This window comes from Solanum stenotomum, chromosome 1, assembly GCF_019186545.1.
Source record: "Solanum stenotomum isolate F172 chromosome 1, ASM1918654v1, whole genome shotgun sequence".
Classification (NCBI taxonomy): domain Eukaryota; kingdom Viridiplantae; phylum Streptophyta; class Magnoliopsida; order Solanales; family Solanaceae; genus Solanum; species Solanum stenotomum.
The window spans coordinates 26,175,020-26,202,998 of NC_064282.1; the positions used below are offsets into that span (position 1 = coordinate 26,175,020).

The 27,979-nt window shown below is 34.7% G+C and overlaps 3 protein-coding genes across 3 annotated transcripts; 2 read left to right on the forward strand and 1 right to left on the reverse strand.

Annotated features, from left to right (window-relative positions):
* Window positions 1-4,474: 4,474 nt before the first annotated feature.
* On the forward strand, window positions 4,475-10,814 carry LOC125870010 (uncharacterized protein At5g19025-like). Its single transcript, XM_049550385.1, has 2 exons — window positions 4,475-5,215; window positions 10,510-10,814. Exons 1-2 carry the CDS (start codon window positions 4,497-4,499, stop codon window positions 10,544-10,546), a joined length of 756 nt encoding a protein of 251 aa, XP_049406342.1. The 5' UTR covers window positions 4,475-4,496; the 3' UTR covers window positions 10,547-10,814.
* Window positions 10,815-12,407: 1,593 nt separating this feature from the next.
* On the forward strand, window positions 12,408-14,583 carry LOC125869587 (pentatricopeptide repeat-containing protein At5g19020, mitochondrial). The gene has a single exon (XM_049550064.1). The coding sequence runs from the start codon at window positions 12,461-12,463 to the stop codon at window positions 14,558-14,560; it is 2,100 nt and encodes a 699-aa protein (XP_049406021.1). The 5' UTR covers window positions 12,408-12,460; the 3' UTR covers window positions 14,561-14,583.
* Window positions 14,584-14,840: 257 nt separating this feature from the next.
* LOC125869525 (mediator of RNA polymerase II transcription subunit 33A) lies at window positions 14,841-27,536 on the reverse strand. The gene is made up of 12 exons (XM_049550039.1): window positions 27,151-27,536; window positions 25,953-26,063; window positions 25,088-25,432; window positions 24,402-24,709; window positions 23,785-23,876; window positions 22,113-22,464; window positions 20,239-20,449; window positions 19,731-19,845; window positions 19,402-19,563; window positions 17,493-18,153; window positions 16,716-16,922; window positions 14,841-16,151 (listed from the first exon to the last, which is right to left on the reverse strand). The coding sequence occupies exons 1-12, from the start codon at window positions 27,423-27,425 to the stop codon at window positions 15,034-15,036; spliced, it is 3,957 nt and encodes a 1,318-aa protein (XP_049405996.1). The 5' UTR covers window positions 27,426-27,536; the 3' UTR covers window positions 14,841-15,033.
* Window positions 27,537-27,979: the final 443 nt, after the last annotated feature.

A 27,979-nucleotide genomic window follows, 5' to 3' on the forward strand; every position in this document is an offset into this window, starting at 1 on the left:
CGGGGGAGGGGGCGTGGGTGATTGAGGATCGGGATGAAAAAATAAAAAATTGAAGTTGAAAATATTTTTTAAAAACAATAAAAAATTGATAGGGGGCGAGGGTAGTGGTGGGGGTAAAAAATAAAAAATTGAAATTAGAAATATCTTTTAAAAATAATTTTTAATATTTTTTTGGGAGGGGGTGGGGGTAGGGGTAGGGGTAGGGGTGAGGGTGGGTAAAAAAATTGAATTTAAAAACAAGCTTTAAATTATTATTTTTTGGGGGGCTGGTTTGAGGATAGGGACAAAATAAATTGATTTTTTCAACAAAAAAGTAATTGTAGTTTGAAGTTGGAAGAGCGTTTTGGAAAATGTTTTCCTTAAGTTTTGAAGGGAAGTCATTTTCCTTAAATTTGAGGAAAATGAGTTGATTTGGAAAACATTTAACCCAACCAAACATGAGAAAATTGAAAAACATTTTCCGGAAAATATTTTCCTTCATACCAAACACACCCTTGATTGTGACAAAGACAACTAATTAATGTTGTTTTCTCAATTTATTGCATGAGTTTTTAGAAGGAATTCGAACAATTATGTCTTAAACTAAAGTGAGTAATGTAGAAGCTTGTCTTGAACTTCTATTCTTGCTACTATTTCTATTTTTAAGAACACTGTTATATATGATTATATGAACATTTTCTTATTGTTTAAATCAAAAATCAAATTATTAAGAACCAAAAATTAATAAATAAACATCTTATTAATTTAGTATTCTATATAGCATATTCACAAACTAAAAACTCATAAATTGAATTGTTAATACATAAAGTCAAATCTAACCGATTGATATACACTTATACAAAATATCTCATTTCTTCTAAAAATAAATTTTTGTTGCTGCTTGGATACACTTAATACAAAGACCATCCAGCTTATAAGGACCATTTGGACATGAAGATCTTTTCATTTTAGAAAAATAAAAATAAAATTAAAACTTCATTGATTATATAGTGAAATGATTTTTGGGCTGGTCTCTATAGATAAGTTCTTCAAATTTAAAAAATGAAGAAGTGATTTTTTTTTCCAAACATAACTTTTAACTTTGTTTTAAAGTGATATGTATATCCAAAAACATAACTAACTTCCAAATATCATTTTGAAATTTTCACTTCAAAAATTCTTATTTCTCAAACTTCAACTAAGTGTATGTATAAAGTTTCTTTTTGTAATATTTCGAGTGTTCAATATTGTTCTTCATCCTTTATTAAAGATTTATAAGTTTAAATTTGATAGTTTTATTATTAACATTTTGAGCATTTGAGGATATTCGATTTAAATTTTAAAAATGACAAAATATATATTTTTTTGTTTCTTTCTAAAATACTTAAAATATTTGGCGCATGTTTTATTTTTATAAGAGTTTATAATCTATTAATGTTTTAACATAAATAATATGTTTATTTATATCAAAAAATATATTTATATAGGGTAGCATTTATATAAGTTATTTTTTATTAATTATTTGGTGGAAAAATCTTTGACGATTTATTCGATCACTGAAAAAAGCATCAAATTATTTAAGTTTGAGTCGAAGGTATATGAGGACAAGTTCTTTTCTTTTGGGGCAGGATTTTGTGAGCTTTAAGGTTTCAAATCTAATGTGTTATTGATGAGTCAGTTATAAATGTCTAAATTATTGTTAGTGTTATTCTTGTTTAAAATTCGTATTCCGTGTCAAGTTAGGGAGTAAAAGGTTATTGTATATATTATCGTAATTATTAAATTATTATTGTGATGATCGAATTGTTCGTGGTATTATATATGGTTGTGGGGTATTTTGCATACATACGTACATTACTTGTGGGGTTGTTATTCTCATATTCATGCCTTTCCGTTTAGGTAATCTTTTAGCCTCGATTTCGTATAATGGTTTATGTAGAATTGTTATGAACAAGTGAGTTGGTTGAGAATTCAGTGTTTTAAAAGGCGGGGCGTTTTACTTAGTATAGGGCCAGGCGTAAGCCTCGAGATGTGGGGCGTAAGTCCTATGGATCTTTAATTTTTAATTTGCAATATAGTATAATAATATAATCACACAAAAAATATAAAAATACATGAATAATTTGAAATAATTTAAAACATGATTAAGGAAACTCATAGAAAATTAAACTTCTAACATGATTATACAAGTATAAATAATCTAATATCTTAACTTTCTAATAATAAAAGAATCATTATTTCTAAAAATACTTTTTATCATTTTATACAATTTACCCCTGAAAAGAAAATTATCAATAAACCTTGCTAATAATATTATAATAAAAACATCACTTCATCATGTAAAAAAAATATTACTTTCAAATAGCTAAATAAAATATAATAATTTTGAGATATATGACAAAACCATGATGATCAACGATAAGTGAAAAAGTAAAATTTCATTACGTATTTTTTTTTAAAATGTTACGTACTAAATAATCACCTTCACAGTGTTACCAAATAGTAAAGATGTGATACTACAACTTGTTATTTGAGTTACTCTCAATCTTCTTATATCTATAGATTAAAAAAATTAATAAGTATCATTCATTTATTCAAGAATTATGAGAGTCAACAATGTTAACTAAATATTTAACACATAAGATCTATTAGGGGAGCCCCAAGCGTTAGGCGTTGGGAGTGCTTAGGACGTACAGTCGGGCGCTTAGGGCGTAAGTCTTACGGAACTAATCCCCACACTTGAGTCTCGGGGTGTTTTTCTAAAGCCCCGCCCCAAGGCGAGCCCCTAGACAAGTCCCAACATAATCTTTTAAAACACTGGTTGAGATTGTTGTTTTAACACAATTTTGTTTTTACTATTGATCCATATACATACTCATGGTGTATATTTATCACATTTTCCTCTAGGCTATTGAGAAGAATGTTCGTCTGGACCACATGCCTTTGAGGCAGAGATCCAAGTGTTCACCAACACCACATTCATTTCACGTTTTTAGACTATACCGATAGCAAATTTGTATTGTTAAATTCATCATTGAGATGCCTTCTAACCAAAAGTTATTTTGCCATCATCCACCATGACGAACTTGAAGCTTAGATAATCTACAATTTGTTGGTTTGGTAGAGCCATATTTTTTGAAAAAGAAAATGCAACAAATTAACTTCAAAAGAGAGAGAGCTATAATACTTTGTGTTATCAAGTGAAGAAAATTATATCACCAAGGTAGGGTTAACATATCGGCCAATAGCTTTAACTTGAAGCTATTTTGGAATTTTTTGCTTAAATAAATTCACGAGTATTAAATAAATTTTATTGGAAAAATTTTTTTCATAAATTTTGCATAAATTGATATTAGAAAAGGAAATTAAATATCAAAAATGAAAAATAAATTGTCCAAAAAAATTATGAATCAATTATTTGACTAAATTTAAATCCGAGTAACAATAACGATGATAGACTCTATTATCAACTCTTTAGAACTAGAAGAAATGGTTTTTTTCTTTATAAATATGCACATAAATTTTCATTTTCCTCATCAATGAAATTACATTTTTCACCATTTTCCAATTCACATTACACCTTATCTTTAAAGTTCATTCTTTAAAGAATGAACCCAACAATAATGTCGATGCTTTTATCGTATTCAAGCAAACTCGAAGGCACAAGGTTTTACATTAATGTGATCATGCTAGTCTAACTTACAAGATCCTACATTATCTTTTCAACCTTCATCTTTGAATATTAATCATATTTTAAGTTTTCTAAAATTCGATAAAGTCTCTTTTGCATCTAAAATTATCTCCAAGAGCATTATAATTTTTCCTTTATCACAATAATCAACCGTCCTTAAACTCCAACAAAAAGTCACATCCATCTATTCATCAACACAATATTCAAGCCAATCCCTATATTCATTTCATTGCTCCTTTAATTTGTAGCTAAACTTATTCAAGAATTTTTCGTTTTCGAACTCCTACCACCATCCAAACATACTTTTATAAGAACATATTTTCCTTTATACCAAATAGACCCACACCCTAAGCCTAAAGACTCATTTGATTGAAAACAAATTATTTTGAAATTAAATTATTACTTTTTAAAAAACATAACCTTTTTTTATGTTTTTAGTTTGTCTAAAAAAAATCAATATTTTAAATAATATTTTGATACATTTAATATAACTTTAATCTAAGATTACATAATTAATTTTTTTTTATTTCTTAAACTCCATACCTAATTCATTCTTTTTTAAAACGGAAAAAATATTTGAGGATTGTTATCCACCCTCAACATGGATATATTTACTATATTTTGCTTTCTCATAATTATTGGACAATCATATACTTTCCCTCCTCATAATAAATTACTAAAACATGGAATGCTAACATACGCCACTAACGTGCACCACAATCTACTAACGTACGCACTTCTCTTCCTCTTTTCCACCTGAAATACAAAACCACTACCCCCACCCCCACTCCACCCCCACCCCACTGCCCATCAATTTTTCTCTAACATGCACCATTACCTCCTTTCTTCCTTCATCACCATGGCTCCTTCTTCTTCTTCTTCTTCCCTCTCCAAACCCCTTAAGAAAACCTCAAACTCAAACCCTAATTCAAACCCCACAAATTCCCCAAATTGCCCTTCTTCCCACCATAACCTCTGTAATCACTCCCCTTCAGCTACCCTTGATCTTCTAATATTCATTCTTGTACTTTTCTCTGGTGCTTTCCTCATCATTTCATACTTCTCATACATCTTTAATTCAATTTCTCTCCTTTTCCCATACCCACCGTCACTTTTACTCAACACCCTTTTGACCCATCTCGAAGAAGTGGACGTTTGGACCCACTACATCTTTTACATATTCTTCGTTATTGTTTTCGTTGTCGTGGTTCTTTTCTTTGAGATCTGTTGTGGGTTTGGGTTTAGATCAAGGAAATGTGGGAAAAATGGGTGTAAAGGGTTGAGAAGAGCTATGGAATTTGACTTGCAATTGCAGGGTGAAGAGTGTTTGAGATCTGGGTGTGAGACGAAAGCTGTTAGAGACATCAATCAGTTGCCTTGGAAAGGTGGGAGTGAGAATAATCCAGATTATGAATGTCTTCGTGCTGAGTTGAGAAAAATGGCACCACCCAATGGACGTGCTGTGTTGTTGTTTAGGTCTAAATGTGGGTGTCCTGTTGCTAAACTTGAAGGTTGGGGTGCTAAACGAGGGCGTCGGCACAAGAAGTGAGTTGTTTATCTTTTTTTTACTTTTTTTTTTTTGGCATTTGGAGTTATGAACTTTATGTTAATTGTGTTTTGGTTTGAGTTCTGTTGCTCGAGTTGATGATTATGCATTCTAAGAAGTAGTTCAGTTGTGCTGATAGAACAAGGAAACCTGTAATGGTTGCTGAAGTGAAATTTTACATTTGAAGAACAAACTGCTCTCATAATGATTAACTAAAAAGGTGCTACTCTGGTTTGGATTGATTTGAAGGATATGAGACTTATCTTGGAAATAAGATAGAGAAGATGATGTGATGAGGTAGAAAGAGTTGTTTTATAGATGAGAAATTTATAAATTGGGATGATGATGCTCACACTTTTTAGCGCTTCGTTGTGTCTGGCAGGTTGCTATATGTCAAATGACATCCAAGGATAGTTAGCACCGAAAGTAAATAATTATCTATGAGTTTGTTGAATTGATTCTATCCATTAACAAGTGATTATAATGTTACTAATTGACACCATAGCTATGAATTGTCATGAAGACCAGTCAATAGACTAGGCCTCAAGTCAAACTAGTTGGAACTTACTTATGAATCTCTGAATCCATTATGTAAAAGACAGATAAAGGGTTCTCTAAATCATACACTTATTCATATGCTGACGTTATACACTTCTAACTAGATTAAGAAGCGGTTGGTAGTCACTAGACCTAGACATGTGTGGCAACAAGGAATGGTTCTCCACTTCCAACTTATTTGTATCACCTAAAAGGACTCCTTTGGTTCTATTTTGTTTGGTTCTTAAGTAAATCCGCAACGATTCCAGGATAGTTGGTAATTTGACAAGTTCTGCTCGTGTGATTTCTAGATCTATCTAGGTCCTTTTTCATGTTGAACCTACAAAAAGTGCATATCTAGGTTTACCTAGGACATTGCTAAGCCATGTCATGCAATCTTCTCTTGTCGTATCCTCTACTGGTTGCACCCTTTGTTGGATCTCTTCATCGTATCCTCTACTGGTTGCACCCTTTGTTGGATCTCTTCATATATATTTTTTTGATAAGTATGAAATACTCATGCACATTGTAGTATTAGGTACAACAAAAAGAACTCTATCCTTCCTCTTAAAATGATAGAATGGACCAAATCTTTTTCTTCTAATTTTGTCGATCATTTATGACTACATATCCATCTTATGCCCATATAATTCATCTTGCGGATATGATGGACCTTAAGAGGCCCAACATTATATCTCGTATAACTTTGTTGTTGTCATAATTATTCTATTGAATTACCAATTTCAAAAAAAAATAAAAAATCTATTGAAGTCATGGATCAAAAAATTATTCTACAGAACTTGTCTTTCACGTTGTTATATCTTCCTATCACATAGCATTGTCGTAGTACTCCTCCATTTTCTTCACCCTATTTCAAATGTTTGTGTTACATCTTCATCTATGATTTTTCACTTTGTCGGACTAAATTGAGTATGTTGTTGTTGTTGTTGTCTTCATCTATGACTTTTTAAAGAAAATATCATCTCCATCTTTCATGTCAATTCTTAGAGGAGTCTAAATATCTCAATCGCTTGTATTCGAACACTACAATTAGTCTTAACTCACCTTCATTCTTCTTATTGGGACTACATCTCTAGAGTATATATTTTGTCTTCTAAAACCCATCTTCCCGTTTTAATTTCACATTTACCAGTTTCAAAAAAAAAAACCCATATTCCTGAAAAATATTTTTTCATAGTTTTATCATTTGGTTGATGCCTTCATTAGTTTTGTAAATTTACATATTACCATCTGTATATATAACATACACCATGAAGTCTCATTTTGTATACTCCATCCGTCCCAATTTATGTGACACCGTTTGACTTGGCACAAAGCCACAAAGTTTAACAAATATTGGAATACTTTTAAAATTTGTGGTCTAAAACAAACCTTAGACATTTGTGTTGACTATAAATCATTTCAATAAGGCCTAAGGGTAAAAAATAAAATTTTAAGTTAAATTCTTTCTTATTATAGAAACGTGACATTCTTTTTGGGATGGATTAAAAAAGAAAGTATGCCACATAAATTGGACAAAGGGAGTATTATTGGTGAGTTCATCCATAACTAGGTTAAACAAGTATCCGCTCAAAGCAAGTTCCTAGTGTAAATTCATGTTTATAGCAAGTCTATTAGATCTCTTCCCGTTGTTTTATACTTGTGATTGCTCCTTCATACATATATTTTATGTTATTATATGTTTAATATGAATTCCTTTCTCCCGAATGAATGGTGGGGAAGCTTTGGGAAGAAACAGTTGTTATGATTGAGTATGTTGTCATCTTATGACCAATAACATGTTTTTATTACTCAGTTTGAAGTTTGGAGATTGACATTTCAGGAATAGGCAGTAAAATGTTTTATGTGCAAATGTATTATCCAAATTTCCAAAATGTATGGGAAGTGAATGTAAGTTTTGTCACAGCTACCAAGTATAACTTGTAAGTTATTGCTTTTCTATTTAAGAATAAAAATAAAATAAGATATTGCCTTTCTGTATACAATCTAAGTGTAATGCTCATCCGGTGCTGAAGCAAAATATCTTCTAGCCTACTAATTCATGGGAGAAGATTCTATTTTTAAGGGCTTCAAAATGGTATGTCTTATAATGGTGGGTTTAGGAGTGAGAACTTGGGAGTGCCAAAATTGATAGTGTTGTGGGATAAATCGCAGAAGTTCTTACGGACTCTGCCACTTCCTGAAAGGACTATGTCCAGGGACTGGATGGCAAGACTTCACCCATCCTTTAAACTGTTGTAGACGAGATCACCCCTGTTTCGATCCTCATCCATTTTCCCCCTCAGAGGGCGAGTATTTGTTATTTTAAGATTCGTGTGTTTGGTGAGAGTACCCAGTTGTGAAGTGAATGGAATAGAAAGAAGGAAATGAGACGATTTTTTCTGCCTTACGCCCTTGATCAATTAGTGGGACATTCTAGAACTACGTTTTAGATTGATGGGAGACAGCCTTCAGGTTGAACGTGGATTAGTATTTCAGAAGTGAACTTCGCACAAGTCAATAACCTTATGTTTCTTAATGTTGAACGATCAGGACTTTTAGATTATATCTAACATTATCACTCATCAGTAACTAGGGCAAAACATGTACAGTTTCAATGTTGATCCCTGATGTAAATCCACCATTATGGGAAACTCCTTTGTATCTCCTATTGCTGTTCTTGCACTAGTGGCGGCTACTTTATGCATATCTGTTATGACATTTGTATATTAATGTTACCAGTTTCAAAAAAAAAAAAACATTTGTATATTTAATATGGACTCTTGTCTTCTTCAATGCCCACTGAAGAACTTCACGTCGTACGATCATATGCTTTATTAGGTCAATGAACACCACGTGTAGATCTTTTTTCCTCTTGCAATAGATTTCCATCAATTTTCTTAGAAAACATATAATTTCCATTGTAGATTTGCTTAGGAGTTGAGATTTTGGCAGTTGGCTCTCTGTCAGTTTGTGATTTCTCTCTTGGGGGTAGTATGATGGATTTCCTAGAGATTGTGATTTGTGAGTATGGAATCATTGATTTTGCAATATGAACATTAGGTTATAGGCCCAATTCTTCTTTCCACAGTGGTGGTAGCATAATATTGTTGTATACCAAGATCTGCATTTAGAGTTTTAGAATGCTAAGGAATCGTTTGCTGCAAGGATAAGGGGTTATAAACTTAATCAAAAAAAGGATAAGGGTTTATAATCCCGAGTTAAAATAGGGGATTATTGATAGAATTTTTAATTTTGGGATTAGCACTTTTGGGTTTCTTATACCAGATTCCCTGGATAAAATGTGGAGTTATTGGTAGAATTTTTAATTACAGGGTTAGCAATCTCGGGATTTATGCATCACTCTGGGGGATAATAATCCTGATATCGCGATAAAATAGCACAATGATACATTTACTCTGTACTCAGAAACTTTTCTCCCAATGTCTTTTAAGAAAGTCAGTTAAAATTAGAAATAAAAGTTAATCCAATTTTATCTAGTGAAAACCAAACAGATGTTTTATATTATACCCCAATGAACCAAACCCCTACAAATTAAAGTATATCTGCTGAATAACGTCGTCATTATTTAATCCTAGTATTATAGTCTGTGTTATAATCTCAGTATAATTTGTCCCCAAGTGTTTGGCTAAGATCTGAGGTTTGTGATCAGAAAATGTTGAGAATTATGTTATAATATTGTAGGCAGAGCATTCTTCAATACCTGAATCAGGTGATTTGATGATTCAGAAATATAGGACAAGATGCCAGATTCAATTAGAGAAGTGTTATCATATTTTATAAGGTTATGGTTACACAGTGCATTTGTTGGATGACTTTGATTAACATCAAGAAGCAATTAGAAGGATTTAGTCAATGCAACATATCCTATCTTTTGTTTTTTAAGTAGTTTGTCATGCACAGTGGAATATGTCTAATTACTTTTTTGATAAGTAGCATGACTGACTTCTTTGACGAGTGGATTGATCATTTTAACCATTTTCCCTAGTATAACTTGATCTATCATTCATATCTTCTTGCAAGCTGACCTGGACACCACCATTATTCAAAATAAAAAAAAAAATCATTCACATCATCCTTAATTTTGACAAGCTCTGAAGTCATTTTCAGCTCCTTGGAATTTCAGTCCTTTGTTATTTGGTCGACTGCAGACTGCAGTTTACAAGTTCAAGTAAAGAGGCCCTATTGCTAGTCATGCATATTAAGTAGCACCAGCTTTTCTGTTACCACTAAACGTGCCTTTTGCGCCAGAGAAGTTCTAAATAGATTCATTATTTGGTCGACTGCAGACTGCAGTTTACAAGTTCAAGTAAAGAGGCCCTATTGCTAGTCATGCATATTAAGTAGCACCAGCTTTTCTGTTACCACTTAACGTGCCTTTTGCGCCAGAGACGTTCTAAATAGATTCAGAAGACCTACAAGACTTAACTATAGTATGCATGTGAAGTTTCAATAAGTTATATGTTTTGATGTGATGATATATTGACAATGATGATGACATGGAATTCTTTGGAGTTTATGTTTGCAAAAAGAACTAGCTGATTTCCTGTTAAATCCTTATGTTGAGCTGTTTTTTTCTGGAATCACATCTTTGAATTGCCGCATAATTTCTGCATTCTCAATCAATTGCATGTGTCATGAGAGAATTTTTTTCATTAAGAACTGTTTATGTTCTTTCATTCTTTTTGCCCCCTTTCCACGATGACTGACGTATAAATTTGTTGACTAAATGCAGGACTCTGACAATTAATGGTAAGGCGGATCATCGCTGAGTGTTGATGATTGCATATGGGGGATCTAGTTTGTTACCTTCTGAATATCAGAAGAATGGGAAATTGGTATTGTTGTTTAGTACCATTTTTATTGATCCCATTGACAGAGAGCTCCTTGGAACTTACTTTAGAACAATGCTCAATGTGTACAAACTATAGACAGACCTTATTTTCTTTCCTCAAGAAGCACATATCATATAAACATGAATAAATTACATAATTAGCAGTTACTTTTTCAAATAAGGAATTGCTCATCTTTCCTCCCTCATTACCTGCCAAGTTACTGCAGAGGCGGAACCGGTATTAGTAGTTTGAGGGTTCTAAATTTCCTTCCCCTTCCTTACCATTGAGTTGTCAATCAGTTTTGTTAGGGTTCACGAGTTATTACTTAATTTTCCAGTACAAATATAGGGTCTATGGAAAAGCTACTGGGTTCATCCAAACCCCCACCTAGCTCCGCTCCCAGGTTACTGCAGTGTTGGAGTGGTGTTTTTTCCCCAATATTTTCAGTCAAAATAAGATTTGAACCAGGGGTGTACGTGGATTGGGTTGGTTACGATTGTGTTGGGATGTGTTTATAGTTTATGATTTATAAGTTGGGACTTCTAAATTTTTTATTTGTTTTTGTTATTTTTTTTTACCTAAAAATAAGTGTTTAAAAGTATTTTTTTTAATTTTACCAGAACACTAAAAACTTACTTAAAAATCATTTTTGACTTGAACAAATCATTTCAGATAGTCTCTTATCACTGGTTCAGACCCTCAACTTGCCTCATAATCAGCCACTCGCTTCAATTCCAAATTAATTACGGCTACTTGATTGTATGAGTTTTTGCTATAAAAAAAAGTAGTGTATATATATTCTTGTCATTAAAAAATGATGCATATATATTTGGACAAATTACTTAACTACACTCCGTTATTTACCTTAATATCCATTTATCCCTACTTGTTTCAAAAATTTCAAAAATCCCTTATTTTACCTATGTATCCCGCATATATCCCGTGCACAACGCTATGTATCCCGCATGTATCCCGTGCACAACGCTATGTATCCTGCTATGTGGAATGTATCAAACCTAATGTATCCCATGCACAACGCTATGTATCCCGCTATGTGGAATGTGTCAAACCTAATGTATCCTGTGCACAACGCTATGTATCCCGCAAACATCATTTTTAAGGGATTTTTGGTAAATAGAAAACTAGAAGGGATAGGATGTTATTTAGTACTTATAATATGTGGTTCCTATAATTTATACTATATATTTTCTTTGTTTAATAAAACTGCATATCAACCTTAAATATCACGTGACTTTAAAAAGTTATCTTACTCCGATTAAAAACTATTTTATGATTGAATACAAAAGGGATATTGAGTTTTTTTCATTTGGATCGAGTGGGTAAAAAATGGGTGAGACAATTTTTTAAAGCCACACATTTTTTGAATAAAAATTTAGTATTAGTTTTTTTTTAGTTCAATAAATATAGGTTTGTTACCAAAAATGATAAGAAGGCGAGGGTATATATTTAATAAATTAGAAATAACAAAATTGAGAGATATATTTGACCTTTCTCCTTATTTTATAAATAAGATATCAAAATATTACTATATTGCATTGATAAATCACATATCTTTTTTGATAAATTACATATCTCTTTTTGTTAGCAAGTACCAATATTTAAATATACATAATTAAAGATTAAATAATTAGTTATTTTTTAATATAATTTTTTTTTTCATACGGTACAAAAAAAAAAAAAATTCATGTCAAACATAAATTTTTTCTTCTATTTTAAAATCATGATTTACGTTCCAAAATTATTATTATTTCGGTTCGACAATTTATAATTTCAAAGCATAATTGTCAAATGGTTTAGTGAAGGCAAGAAAGCTTCCCATGGTAGTGTGTAATGATCATTGGAATCAGATACAAGCCATCCTTTCACTTGCTTGCTCCATTTTTCTCACTCTCTTTTCCCTCTCTCAAATGGGTGTCTTCTTCATCTTCACATGCCCCCTTGGACCTTCAACTCTTCTTGGACAAGGACAAAAACACCAAGAAACAAAAACCCAATTGGGAATTCTCTCTTGTTTCAGCCTTCAAGTCTTGTTCAGCAAATTCATGTATCACACACGGCCAACAACTTCATTCCCTTGTCTTGAAATCTGGTCTTGAATCCAATATTTTTATACTAAATAGCTTGATCACTTTTTATGTAAAATGCGGATTAGTAAATCATGCTAAGATAATATTTGATTCTTGTAATAAGTTAGATGCAGTTTCTTGTAACATAATGTTATGTGGGTATGTGAAATTTGGGTTTTTGAATGAGGCCTATGAGTTGTTTGATAAAATGACTGAGAGAAATTGTGTGTCTTATACGACCATGATAATGGGTTTGATACAGAAGGGATTTTGGAGTGAGGGAATTTGGGTTTTTAGGGATATGAGGTATTTTGGTGTTGGTCCAAATGAGGTGACCATGGTGAATGTCATTTCAGCTTATTTGCATTGTGGGGGGATTAAGGTGGATAAAATGCTTCATGGGTTGGTGTTGAAAATTGGGGTTATGGATTTCGTTCATGTGTCCACCAATTTACTTCATTTGTATTGTCTTGGTGGGTGTTTGAAGGATGCAATGATGTTGTTTAGTGAGATGCATGAAAAAAATGTGGTTTCTTGGAATGTGATGCTGAATGGGTATAGTAAGGCCGGGCTAGTCGATTTAGCTAAAGATGTTTTTGAACAGATTGTTGATAAGGATGTGGTTTCTTGGGGTACAATTATTGATGGTTATTTGCAAGCAGCAAGGTTGAATGATGCTGTCGAAATATATCGTGATATGTTATATACTGGGCTGCGTCCTAATGACGTTATGATTGTAGACTTTCTATCGACGTGTGGACAAGGGATGTCGAATTTTGAGGGTAGGCAGTTTCATGGTGTAGGAGTAAAGATGGGTTTTGATCTCTTGGACTTTATTCAGGCAACAATAATTCACTTCTATGCAGCTTGTGGGGAAGTGGATCTTGCTCGTTTGCAGTTTGAAGTAGGAAACAAGGACCATGTTGCATGTTGGAATGCCCTTATTGCTGGACTTGTTAGAAACAGAAAAATTGATGAGGCTAGAAACTTATTTGATCAAATGCCTGCAAGAGATGTTTTCTCTTGGAGCTCTATGATTTCTGGTTACTCACAAAGTGAGCAGCCTGATTTGGCTCTTGAGCTTTTTCATGAGATGTTAGCTATTGGCGTAAAACCAAACGAAATTACTATGGTCAGTGTCGTCTCTTCTATTGCTACTTTGGGGACCTTGAAAGAAGGTAGATGGGCTCATGATTACATTTGCAAAAATTCCATCCCTTTGAATGACAACTTGAGTGCAGCACTGATTGACATGTATGCTAAATGTGCCAGCGTCAATGATGCCTTAGAGTTGTTCAATCAAATCCGAGAGAAAGCTGTTGATGTCTCACCATGGAATGCCATTATCTGTGGCCTGGCAATGCACGGGCATGCACAATTATCTCTGCATATCTTCTCAGATATGCTGAGGCAAAACATCAAACCCAATTTGATCACTTTTATTGGAGTCTTAAGTGCATGTTGCCACGCTGGGTTGGTGGAGGCTGGTGAACAGCATTTCCAGAGCATGACTAAACTGTATAATGTAAAACCAAACATTAAGCACTATGGTTGTATGGTGGATCTTTTTGGTAGAGCAGGAAGGTTGAAAGAAGCTGAAGAGCTCATAAGGAGCATGTCTATGGAGGCAGATATCATCATATGGGGCACATTGTTAGCTGCTTGTAGAACTCATGGTAACACAGAAATAGGTGAAAGGGCAGCAGAGAACTTGGCAAGAGTGGAGCCATCTCATGGTCCTAGTAGGGTCCTTCTCTCTAACATTTATGCAGATGCCGGAAAATGGGATGATGCATTTCTCACTAGGCAGGCTATGCGAAGTCGACGATTGACAAGGACAACTGCATATAGTGGTGTTGTATGATAAATTGATTCTGTTGGTTGCTGGAGCAGAAAAAGCTCTTTATGCACTGGGCTTCCAAGGAGAAGAATTCACCTATTATAACTTTTGAGTGTTTCAAATATTTCAAGCAAACTACTGATTTTTCGTCGATTCTTTTCCTTACAATGTCCATCTATACTTGTGTTACTAATCCTAACAAGTTAGGAAACCATAAACATTAACCAAAAGGATTGAAATGAAGTATCTTATAAAATAAAGTAAAAACAGTATAAGATACTTGTTAATCACATTCAGATCATCATTAGTAGTTCAAACCTAAAAGATATATTCCATACCCAATGTACATGACTTCCCTCCCATCAAGAAACAGCCTAAAAACACATAAAGTAGAGTTACACCTTCAAACTGTACATAAGGTTACTTGGGTGAACACTTAGTTTAACTACCAATAACAATCTATCTACAAAATTTCTTATGGTAACTAACAGGAAATACTATGATGAAGCCTCCATGATCAATTCTGCAGCTGATCCCATTGTACCAACCCCTCCAATGCTAAGCAAAGCAAGAGCAAGGTCCTGCTCATGCCATTGTCTCAAGCCTTTACTGAGCCTCTTTAACAACTTTGCATCCACTTCATACACCCAAGTTGGTGTACAACCTACCATCAGACTCACAAACCCCGACACATAGGCGTGCCAAGTAGACGGATCACAACCTAGTGATATCTTGCCATCCAGGACACTGGCTATGAATTCAACATGACGCCCAATGATTTTTGGACGTCGCTTTGATGCCATGGACAACGAGTCCACACCACTGGCAAAAGCCCCACACAGTACTGCAAAGTATGCAAGTGCATACCCTTTGAGCATTGGAACTAGATCACCCTTGTCACCTTCTTGATTAGAGCTGTTAACAGATAAGAACCAAGAGGGAAGAGTCTCTTTTATTAATGACTGCACCAGCCCTGATCCACCAGATAACCATAATAAAGAAGCACCAAGCAAGGCAGCTAATTTCACCCTTGTCATTGTTGCAGCAAGCGACACATTTCCAAATTTCTTTCCATTTTTGGGTATCTTCAGTTTGTTCAACCGTTGTCTTGGAAGCTCATTGCGTGCTATATCACTTATAGATTGCATCAAAAGTGAAACAATCTCTTCTCTCAAGAACATGATATCTCTGATGGATCTGTAAACTCGTAGATACAGAATACCTGGGGCAACTGGAGAAATACCACCATAGAAATGTGATCCAAATCCATGACCGAGAAGTGCACCAATTCCACCATTGCTTGATATGGAGGAAGAGTTCAAACCAAGGGTGGCATTGAAGCAACTTTTGAGAAGCTGAATGACTGCATGGTTGTTATTAAGAAAGACAGTTCGAGATGCAGAGAAAACGAGGAAGTCACTCCACTTTTTTGCCTTTTGGGTCCACAAAGAAGCCACAATTGGCATGCAGGGCCAAGGGCAGCCAGCTGCAAGTGACTCCAGAGCGGGGCCTGCCAGATTGAGAAAACGCTGGGAGGCCTTATCAAGTTTATATGTTATAGTAAGGCTGACAAATGCAGCCAATGGCAGTGGAAGAATTGCTGGAGAGCTGCCGCCTGGGAAAACAAATTGGAATTCAATGATCAAGTACAAAAAGTTGAAAAGATTCTGAGCCTAGACAATAAAGATGATTTCAGTTCTTACAGAATTCAGATATAATTAAGCATAAATTTCGCAAGAAGGAAATGACACATATACTTTCGTTAGCTTAAAAATGTTTTTCATGAATCTTTTGTCACTCTTGTTTTAGATGTTCCCTTACTTCCAAAAAGAAAGTTTGAGTTTGGAGTACCAGGAGTATCAGATTTAATTTTCAGCACAAATTCCGACATCAGTGTCTTGATCTTTTTTGAAATAAAATAAACATATTAAAAAACTGTTGAAAAAAATACAAGAAATAAATTTTTTTCAGTTACAACTATAAAAAGGTTACAATAGTGTATTCAAAGAAAATATTATGACTCCCCAAATTAGTAACTGTTTCATTCTTCTTGGAATGGAGGAAGCATTTAGCTTCAGACTTAGTCTATGTGTGGTTCAGAAGAAGATGAAGCAACATATGTGGCTTAATTCAATAGAGAGAATAACATTCTTAATCACTGTAAGTAACGGGGAAAAACCTGCAGCAAGGCTTGGAACATCTACACCAGTGGCTGCTAAAATTTTCTTGATCTGTTCCTCAACATTGGAGAGATTTGCAGCAGGACTTGGCCAATCAGTGCCATTCATAAAAACTGGTTTCCAAACACCACGAGTGACCTCAGCAGAGAAGTAGCTTACAATGGTTGCTAGCGATGCAGGAAGAAAATCCGCCAAATCTTTAAGACCTGAAATTGTGAATGTGTAACTATTTGATAATGTAGAACCATGATTTTAGAGTCTGTATGAGAATTAAAGACATTGTCAAAGTGCCTGAAATTCCTAACCCTCGTACCCCTTGAGGTTATGCTTTAACACATAAATTATATACTCCCTCCGTTTCACAAAGAATGACCTAGTTTGACTTTGCACGGAGTTTAAGAAAATAAAGAAGACTTTTGAATCTTGTGGTCCTAAATTAAAGTTATGTCAAATGTACAAAATTGCCCTTTAATCTTGTGGCCTTAAACATGCGTGGAAAGCTGAAATTAAAATTTTACCAAAAAAAGAAAGAGGTCATTCTTTTTGAAACAGATTAAAAAAGAAAGGAGGTCAATCTTTTTGAAACGGAGAGAGTACATATTTACAGGGAAGCAACTATAATCAAATCCTAGAGATGTATGTTGTAAAAGTGCAAATAAGTTATAATTGCTAATTAGTTCAGTCTGAGATGTGCAAGTGGATGATCTTGGAGCTGCAGATTCTAAGGTTGAAAGGATGTACTATAAAAGAGTCATCTATTACATGCATTGACTAACCTGTGCACAGTTCACGAGGAGAAAGTCTTCCATGGGCACATGCTGTTAGAGCAGCATCAACCACAAAAGGGACGGCTTCGAGGATGTCCCAAGCAGGTAATTTAGGCCTCAGAGAAGTATCCTCACTTCCAGTTCCAGAAGAGCTACTACTTCCAGATGTTATGGAGATCAAACTCTGACTTCCCCCGCTAATCTTTTTGAACATCATATTGAGTAAAACATCAACCGTTTGACAGACAAGAGTCCCATTCACAAGACCACACAAAGTTGAAGCTATACATGCCAAATGTTGCCTATACCAAACTCTCAATTTTGGAAATGAGTCTACAAATATTGGATTAGGAGATGAGGAACTTGCAACAGTTGCTAGTCTCCTTCTATTGGGGTCCTTCAACATGTTTCCAGACGACACAAGATGTGAATTCCTCACTAGAAGGAGGTATTCGGGAGTTAGTTGGCATCCCACAGGGGGCACATCTCCAACTCTATATTCAATAGGTGGATGGTTGAACCTCCATAATTTTAGAAGTAGAGCAAAGGCATTTGAAAACACAGCATGCACTGAAATGTCCTCTCCTGTTGTCAGTGTCCATGAGATATTGGGAGCACATGAACCAAATACCTCACATATTGTCATTGATGAAGCAGCAAGTTGTGGGACCTTGAAAAGTAGAAATCAATAGTCAGAAGTTTATAAGGCATGCAAAACTCAGAAATTACGCATGCCTCTTTTCTCATTCAAATAAAAAATGGAGAGAAAATGAGCTCTCCCATTTAACCGGAAGTATTTACGGACATCTAAGACGTGTTAATGATAGAGTAGGATGTTGTGAAAATGTCTTACCTTTCACATTTACTTGAATACAACTTGACTGTAAGAAAATAATAAATGTTGTGACATATCCTCCCACAATCCAAAGAAATATCTAATAAATCTTCAAGTTCTTTCATTTCTTTGTTAAGTAAGACTTTTTTTTTTTTTTTTGACAAAGGTAACAGCTTTGTTAAGTAAGACTTCAGATTAGCTAATTTGTTCTTTGACTTCAAGAATCTGTTGAGAAGAGAAATCTAAAATGTTTTCTGAAAACTTTGAAGTTCTCCAATTCCTCGTTGGAATTTTCTCAAACTTACCAATTTTTTACAGCATTTTGTGGAACACAAAGAAAGTATTAGGATTGCTATGTTTCAAAGGTTAAAAAAGAACAAAGTAAAGAGTGTAACTGACACCTGCTTTTAGGCCTCCCATTATGTCATGCTATACAGTGTCAGCATGATAATCCTTGAAAGTTCGTGCACGAAAACCTCGTTCAGAAGACTGTTCTAGTCCAAGACTTTGAGAGAGAAAGTGTACCATTGCTCTAATGCTCAATCTTATCTTAGAACTTTTGAAAGGAAAAAGTAACCAATCAAGCAAGTGATCTATCACAGAGAAAGAACTCAACTTGTTCATATAATGAGCTGAGAACATGGACTACATTTCCCAGATGAAAATGATATACTCTAATGGAGGCCCACAATTGAGATGAAGGCCATTTGCTTAAGAAAACTTGGTTCTTTTGTTTCTCTTGCAACTCTTATATAACCAATAAATACTAAATGGTAAGTTAGGTCTGGATGTTAGTGAAACCTATCAATTAGTTAGTGGTGTAACCCACATCATCCTCAAAAACAACAACATACCCAGTGTAGTCCCACAAAGTAGGGTCTAGGGAGGGTTCAGGGTAGAGTGTACGCAGACGTTACCCCTACCTCAGAGGTAGAGGTAGATAGACTGTTTCTGATAGACCCTCAGCTCAAGAAAAAACAGTCTAGAAAGAGTAGTAGTGTAACCATGCAAATGAATTAATCATTATTCATAGAAACTGTTTTCATCTTATATAAGAAACAATATCAAGCTTAAAAAACATACCATGCCGTGAAGGGAGAAAATCTGAACACAGTCCACTGGTGCTATTCCAACGAGCAAGACATTTAACATTGGAGCATAGCCTATTAAATGGCTATCTTTACCAGAATAGTCAGTAGGAACTGGAGGAGACAATAATCTGGTTATGAAATTGACGGTATGTTCCTGCATGATCATAACCAAAAGGACGAATCACATAATTTCTTCGCAAGAACAATTTAATGATACTTTTAGTAATGGGTATCAGGATCATAATGCTTTAAATGGAAGAATTTCCTCTCTCTTATAGAGTTGACTCACAGATTTTCTGAAACAAATTATTTGCTTATTACCTGTATATTCCAACCACGAATTAGTGAGGCTCCACAAAGAATGGTAGCAGCAACTATCTTCTGATCATCTGCTCCTTTGACCGCCATCTCGAAAATCTTCTCAAGCTCTGCTAAACTTCCATTAAATCCATGAGCTTAAATTAAGTTGCTTTACCCTTGGCTAAATCAATTAAAAAGAGCAACTGATATACCTGGCTTCAGGAAAGAAAAAAGCAACTGAAGACCAGGCTACCATCATGGAAAACTAGAATAAATTTTGACTACTATCTGTCTTCTGCAGTTAGGAGTCATTGCCTAGGATAAGAGGACAACTATGTATAACTCTACCATCAGCCCTTTCCACAAATATACACAGCCAATTGTTGTTTCAGTATTGCAAGCTCCAATTGTTACAGAGTTTTGACGCTCAGATAAGTTACAACATAAACTTGGTTTTTCTTGAATTAATCACTCAAATTTGGACAATTTAGGGAACAAAATTGTCAAAGTAATGCTATTCTAAGTATACCTTGAAGCTGGAGCAGAAACCAAAGCATTAATCATTGTGGGAGTCAACGGAGCCCCCTTCATGAATGATGACCAACCAGGCACTTGAGTTGGCATACTGTGTGGTAACTGGTTCATGCGTCCATTCACGTAACCGGGCCAAAAATAAGCAGAAGTGTCCAGCAAATTTCGGGAAATGCATGCCTCAACTATCAAGTGATGCAGGTTACCAGCTGCAAGGCCAAAGTTCAACTTTGATTAAAGTGATCAGACAACAACAGCATAATATAAATAAACAACAAATTCTGCAAGAAATGTTGGACCACCACAACATCCACTTCACTGGTGTCATTTTCACCTATTCTTGACCTCTAGCCACATACAATAATAACATCTTTCTACATTATATCACCACATTAAAATGAAGGTTTCAAGAAAGTGAGCATTGTTAGGCATCTTGTTCACCAATAGAGACAATGTCAGATGGTAAACTTTTCAGCAAAATGATCTATCAAATAATGTTTAAACAATTGCCAAAATCTTAGAAAATGCCTATTCTTGTACATCTAACACAACCTTTATCTTGGATCAACAGATCGGAAAGTGTATAATCTTCTACCAAACCATCAATGACTTCACAACATCAGTATAAAATAGTGTACATATATATGCACATGATTATTGATATAGATGCCCCAATGAGGAGGTGTGAGAGGTTGGTATAGTGGATATAAGGAGAGGTAGAGGTAGGTTAAAGAAGCCTTGGGAAAGGTGATTAAATAGGATGTGGCACACTTGCAGCTTACCGAAGACATGACCCTAGACAGGAAGATATGGAGGTCGAGAATTAGGGTAAAAGGTTAGTAGACAGTTGAGCGTTGTCTAGTTGTTATTATTAATTTCCTACTATTTTATTCTCTGATTTTAGTATTACATGTTGTTTCCTTGTCTTCAGTTATCGTATTACTTCTTGTTGCTACCTATGTTGCTCGGACTCTCCAAATATAATGTTGCACCCGTGTCGGATCATCCAAGAACGCATTGCTTTTGGAGGATCCGACACGCACCCGTTGGCATTTTTGAAGAGTACGAGTAACATAGGTTGCTACTTGTTCTCTTCTTAATTGTTTATACCATGGCTTCTTCGCTAATATATGTTCTTTGACATACTTGATTTTTAATATGCTTACTCGAGTCGAGGGTCTATCGGAAACAACTTCTCCACCTTCATAAGGTAGGGGTAAGGCAGTGTACACACCACCCTCCCCAGACCCCACTTGTGGGATTACATTGGGTATGTTGTTGTTGTATATACACACATGATTATAGGCTCAAGTAGTGGTACAAAAAACCGAATCTGCAATAAATTTCCATTACATGTAAAGCATACTCTATACGCCCCACGTCAGGCAAGCTAGAATTGTGATCATTACAAGTCTACCACCATTTCTTGGTCACAGCTATACATACACAGACTATATATTTTATATTATCATGTATAGGTCAAAGATTTCCAACAACATTTGTTCTCTATAATGATGTATATCATAATCTATCTTCTTGCCAATATTTCACTCTCCTCTTGCTTCTAATCTATACAAATGCAATTACTTTGAGTTATACCTCTTCATCAAAAAAATTACTTTGAGTTATACCTAAATTTGAAAGCTTATTTTTCCTCACACTTCTGACATATACTATTCTCTAGATCCTAAAACATGCATAAAACTAGAAAAACCAAACCATTTCCCAAGCCTATAGTTAGAAACCCAGTAAACCCATCAATCCTGCCTCTCTGAATTTCTGTCAGTTAACAGAGTAAAAGAAAAAAGGGTAGAACACAGGGGTTTCATAGACTTTCAAGCTCCATTTAGTCACGTAAAAGAGTGTGCTTACAACAGTTGGTTGGCATATCCTTCATGTTGATGCACTCAAAGTATGAAGTGTTGGCGCTTGATCTAAACATCATAGCTTTAGCAGCAGCATGGTTGGCTGCAGTAGTGACTGCCTGAGGTGGAGTTAGCAAGCTTTGATAATCACCTAGATTCTGTAAACAAGAGACTACATCTCCACGCCGTGTGCCTTCAACCTGCTTTGTCATATGCCTGCCTATGCTAGATTCAATTTCATCACATGCTTCACTTTCCTCTTCCTCAATAAGATCGGCAATGACAAGTGTTATGATAGAGAACAACATGCACAAGCGAGTATCTAGGCGAGGTACAGGGCCCTCAATTGGATCCCTCTCCTAAGACAATTGAAAACAACATTAATCAAAAACAAATAAAAAGTTTTTATACTACACATGAAATAAATCGTATAATCTTAGTATATTGAATGAAACGAATATTGTTCTCATGGTATGTAGTCATATTTCCCTCACTGCAAACTTGCTTACTGCAATTATTTAGGCAGCACTTGACTCATCCACAAAAAACATGATAATAATAATATTGCAGGAAAAAATGAGAAGAGATGGAGGATTGTCCCAGCTTGCATTTGGTGGACAATTTGGAAGGAAAGGAATCAAAGATGCTTTGAATGAAAACAGAACAATATCCAGAAGATAAAGAGTAATTGCCTAGGGCTTTATTATTTTTGGTGTAAGCAAGTAGTGATAGGAGATACTGAAAATGTGTTTAATATTATTGACTGGTTGTAACTAGAAGATCCTAGGAATGATGTAAGTAAAACTTTTTGGAGGGGGACTACACTTTGATGTAGTATACCTGTGGATATATAGAAGTAATGTTACCTTTATCAAAAAAATAAAATAATATTGCTTAGGTAACCCTTGAAAACATCTTCTTTCATTCTGGGGGAGTTCAACACCGAGAGAAAACGAATAAGACATATCTTATGTCCTAAGACAAACTTTGGTAATCTAGCGCTTCTACAATCAGGTTCACACTTGCCTTCTTCAAAAGTTGGTGAAGAGCTTATAGTATAATAAATGAATAGACAATAAGTGAATTAGGATTTAAGAAAATTAAGAAAGATCTATCATTGATAAATGCCCAAAGAGAAAAGTTCTGCAAATGACATTAGCTTCTCTGGAACTCCATAATCCATGTAAGGAACTCTATAGGAGCTATGCTACGGCATCAGATTCTCAAAAATTTGTAAAGATATGGCACTTGGGCCTAACTCAAGCCCAAAAGCTAGTGCTTTCATGTAAACCAACCCTCCATTTGACAGAGATAATAAAAACATAGCAGACCTATGTACTTTCTTCCTAAAATGATTGAAACTCTGCTATCAACCTCATTCTCTTTATCGCCTAAATTTAGTCTACAGCTCTCTCATCTTTCTCTACCAAATAGTTTATTCAGATATGTTGCAGCACCATCATACAAAATACTCTTTATTTTTCCAAAATAAAGATGAAAATATTTAAAGAATCTATGAAGAGTTCTAGATGAATTTGTCACATGAAGCATACATGACAAATAAGGACAATAATGCACCACTACTTTGAAGCCCACAAAGTTTAGATTTGAAAATTAAGCTGGAGAAATGTAAATATGAGTACATTAAGCACAAACTAAATGCAAAAAACTTTGCTAACCCTTTGAACAAGTCGTAGAGCTGCCATCCAAAGTCCTAAAAATGTCTCATGCCAAGTTGTAGCATTGATTGCTTGTAGGGACTTGACTAAGTCTGCACAAGTAAAGTGTTAGGGATGCGTTGGAAGTCATTAATTTAAGTATTTAATTATACTTTTAGTTGCTTTATTTATTATTCTAGAATAAAGTTTAGTCTCAGAGTTTCATAAGGATTAGGTTAAGTTATAGTTATTAGTTTGGAATAGGATTTAGGTCTCCTACTTTCATAAGAATTAGACTTCTTATTGATGCAATAAGACTCCTATTTAAAGGGGCTTTTGATGAATAAATCAGTAAGTCATAATTCAGCAAAAAGCAGGAGATTAGAGTTCTCTCTTCCATTGAACTCTAAGGTTTCAGTCTCCCTTTGAAGAGCTGAAGAGATCGGAGTTCTCTTTTAATAAATTCTAAGGTTTCAGCCTCCCTTTAACGAGTTGATTTGTATATAGCCTTGTGAATCGATCCTTCCCTAAAGATTCATAACATAAAGCACCACCTTCTATTAGACACATCAATAATTAGTACAGTTATCTATAATTCTATATTGACACAGAAAATGTGACATAAAAAGTGATTGCACCAGTAATAATTTCAATGGCGCTTGTTGCATTAACTTGTGAACCATCCATTGCATCTTCTAGGAAGAGATCTAGAGGAAGCCAAAGCGAAGAACGGCTACTCCCAAAACAAAGATCAGCACAAGTAGCTAGAGATCGTGAAGTGCTTCTGACATAATGTTCTTGTAAGGAATTTGCTTTGCTTAAATTGTGAGCATCTGATGCCAGCTGAAGAAGTGCCTTAGGTGATATTATGCTTGAACTTTGCAATGCTGATGAATTTCCAGCTAGTAATTGTATACGCTGAACAAAATCTCCCCAATGCACAGGCCTGACAGGTTTTGGAACAATATTAGTTGGATATTTCAATAAGAGTGAAACCACAGAAAGTCATTCCAAGGAAGTAGGAATAGATATGTTGCAGTCTCAACATGAAGCTTGAGCAGTCAAGGTACATATGATTTGAAACTATCATTAAAGAGGCACATAGGTTAAACATGTGGCAGTTTAATTAAGGTACTATTGATTTCATTATTTTCCATGTAAGTGCATCCAAGGCCACGTGAGATAATGCTAACTCACAAAACTTGTAACTTAACGTGCAAAGCTAAAGCTAAACTGTTAAGTCTTTTCAACATAGACAAACATCAAATAACACTTGAAACGATGCGTAGAGTTCAGAAATAGATAGCGAAGAGAAAGTTCTGACATGTTTTGGCGAGCCAAGTAAAGAATCTTGGCAGTTACTTTGTTTTGTAAAAATTGCCCTATCAACTCAATTGCCAGAAGAGTATTCAAATTCTTCAACCGTTCTTTTTGTTCATTTCTCTCCATATCAGCTATGCAGCCATCTATCTCCATATCTTCAGGCTTAGTTGGCCATCTAGATTTCTTTTCTGGAGTAAGTTGGAGCAACCCTTCATCGTCCAATGATGCATCAAGTAATTGCCAAACAAGTGAGAAGATAATCTCAACAACAAGAACACCAGGTTCATCAGCATGCACACCAAATATCTCAGTAAAATGGAGGATGCTATCCAAGAAATTCACAATCCTGCATGTAGAACGTTATTTTGGAATCAGGTCAATTGAATGAATCAATTGTGGAATGCATTGTAATGATGGGAGAACACAATACAAAAGGCTTATGGAATATTCTACCATAGAAGGTAAATTCAAAGTCACCTCAAGACCTAAATCCCTGACACACCCAAGAATCAACATTGCCCAATATACATACCATCTAGTTTGTGAAATGTAAGCAAATACAACTGGTTTAATCTACAATTTCAAAAAACAACAATCATTCTTTTCCCTGCTCTTGAAATATTCTTAATCTCTACAATAAAAGTTGTCTAGTTTTAATGATCTGTGAGAAGTCTCTGATATCATCTGGCATGCCTTATACTAACTTGCCTAGGCTTTCCTCTTAATTAAACATTCTGAATCTTACCAAGCCAAAAGATCCCAAAGTAGTGGATTAGCATATGGAGCGAACGAGCCATAGGTTTTGGATGACAAATACTAACATTAAAAAGAATGTGACACAAAGAGCCATTAACAGAACCACTCACTTCTGATAACTTTGCATGTTTACATGGATTTTAAGAGTGAATATATGTCTTCTCATGAGTTCCATGTAGAGCCTAAATGCCGCCGGCCTCAGACACCGATTTTGGATTACCCTGTAAAAATTAAAGGCAAGTGAATGTAAGAGTTAAGATACAAACACACACAAACAAAAAGAGAAAACAAGAAGCTGGATTATGATGAAGATATCAAAAGTGCCTTGACGGCAACTCTACAATGCTAACAAAACATCATAAACACATATTTAAGGCCAAAATTTGTTTCTAAGTTGCATGTAAAGACATACTAAAAGATGAAAGATTAAAACAAGATATTTGGAACTGAAGCACCTGGACAAGTAAAAGATAAATACTGTAAAATGTCCATTAAAATCCCCATAAGTATTCATTTCATTTCAACTCGTGATCCACAGCAGAGAGGTGATTTGGAAGCTTGCACATAGTTTAAAACAACAACATAAAGGAAGCAAAAGGAAGCTGTAAACCAATTGCAAGCTCATTATTGTTAATACTACACTCTGGAAAAGCTCAAAACATGGTTAAGTTACTTTCAGAACATAAAGATCCAGACCAAAATAGTCAACGAGATTATGCCAAAGACCTAGGAAAATGATTTTTTCTTCAGTAGAAAGAGAGAACAAATAGAAATTTTGATACAAACTGACAAATAGTACATTACAATAATGAAGGCACACGTTTAAGCATCTAAATCCACATCAACTAAAGATCGCATTTTCCCCATTTTGTCATACATTAAATACACCTATGAATAACTAGAAGCAACACACAACACATGTAGACAGACACAAGTTTACATTAACAACAGCAGGGCCAGAGGATTCAGGTAGGGACAAGGGGGTCATCAGAACCTTCCTTAGGGGGAAATTACACTGTTTTAACATGGTTTAAATTATTTTTTAGGTATATATAGTAGATGTTGAAACACCTTTGGCTTCTTTGTGTTTACTTTTCATATTTTGAACCCTTAATGAAAATCGTGGCTCCGACAACAGGACTCATCATCAAGCAAAGCTTCTCAAAAACCTATATTGACCTTGCTACATTTGTTAAAACAGTGCATTTCTTCAAATAAACAACCCAAGAAAGCTAAATATTCAATCTTTATAGAAATGCACTCAAGAATCAACAAATTGGGAACTAAAAGACAATAAAAACAACAAACCTGCTGGAAAGCAGAGGAAAAACAATGATGGGTGAGACAGTCTTGAGAACCAGAGCCTTTTCCAAGAACTTCCATGCTATAGGCAAATTGTTTTCCCAACAAATGTGAGATACCAAGAAATTGGCTAACTCAAAAGAGGGCAAAGACACCCCTGATGAACTAAGACATGAAGAAACTTGAATTGCCCACACCAATGGATCACCACCCTTTTCTTGGGCTACCTTAGTTATCTCCAAAACACTGTCCCAAAGATTACACTCCACAGATACCTCCATTATGACATCACTCTTTGCTCTACCACAAATTAAAAGGTTTTTTGAGATTTTCTTGAAACTCTACTTTGTAAGATAAGAGGCAGGTTTTGGCATGGCTATAGATAGGGGTTCTTGTTCTTCTTCTTTTTTCCCTTTTTTTTTTGGCTCTATTTTTGGTTAATAGACAAGTGGATAGAGTTAAAATATGTAGGTGAGATGTGGTTGGTTAGAAAATGTGAATGTCAAACTCAATGAAGTTGTTAAAAAATGAAGAATATTAGTTCAACATCCTCTCTTTTTTAATTGTATATTGTTTACTCTCCCTTCTTTTTTAGTTGTCACAATAAAGGTTGGTATAATTCCTAAGAAAAAAATTAATTGTTAAGGGCAAAGTTGAAAAAAGATAAGTAATTAATTCTCTCTTGATTGTTTAAATTAATAATTATTTTGAAATAAGTATTTTTAGTATACGTGACAACTAAAAAGGAACGGAGCGAGTATTAAGTGAATCTCAATGTATGATATTTATCAAATTATCAAGAAATTAATTATTTGATAGATGATTTAAGCTCCCG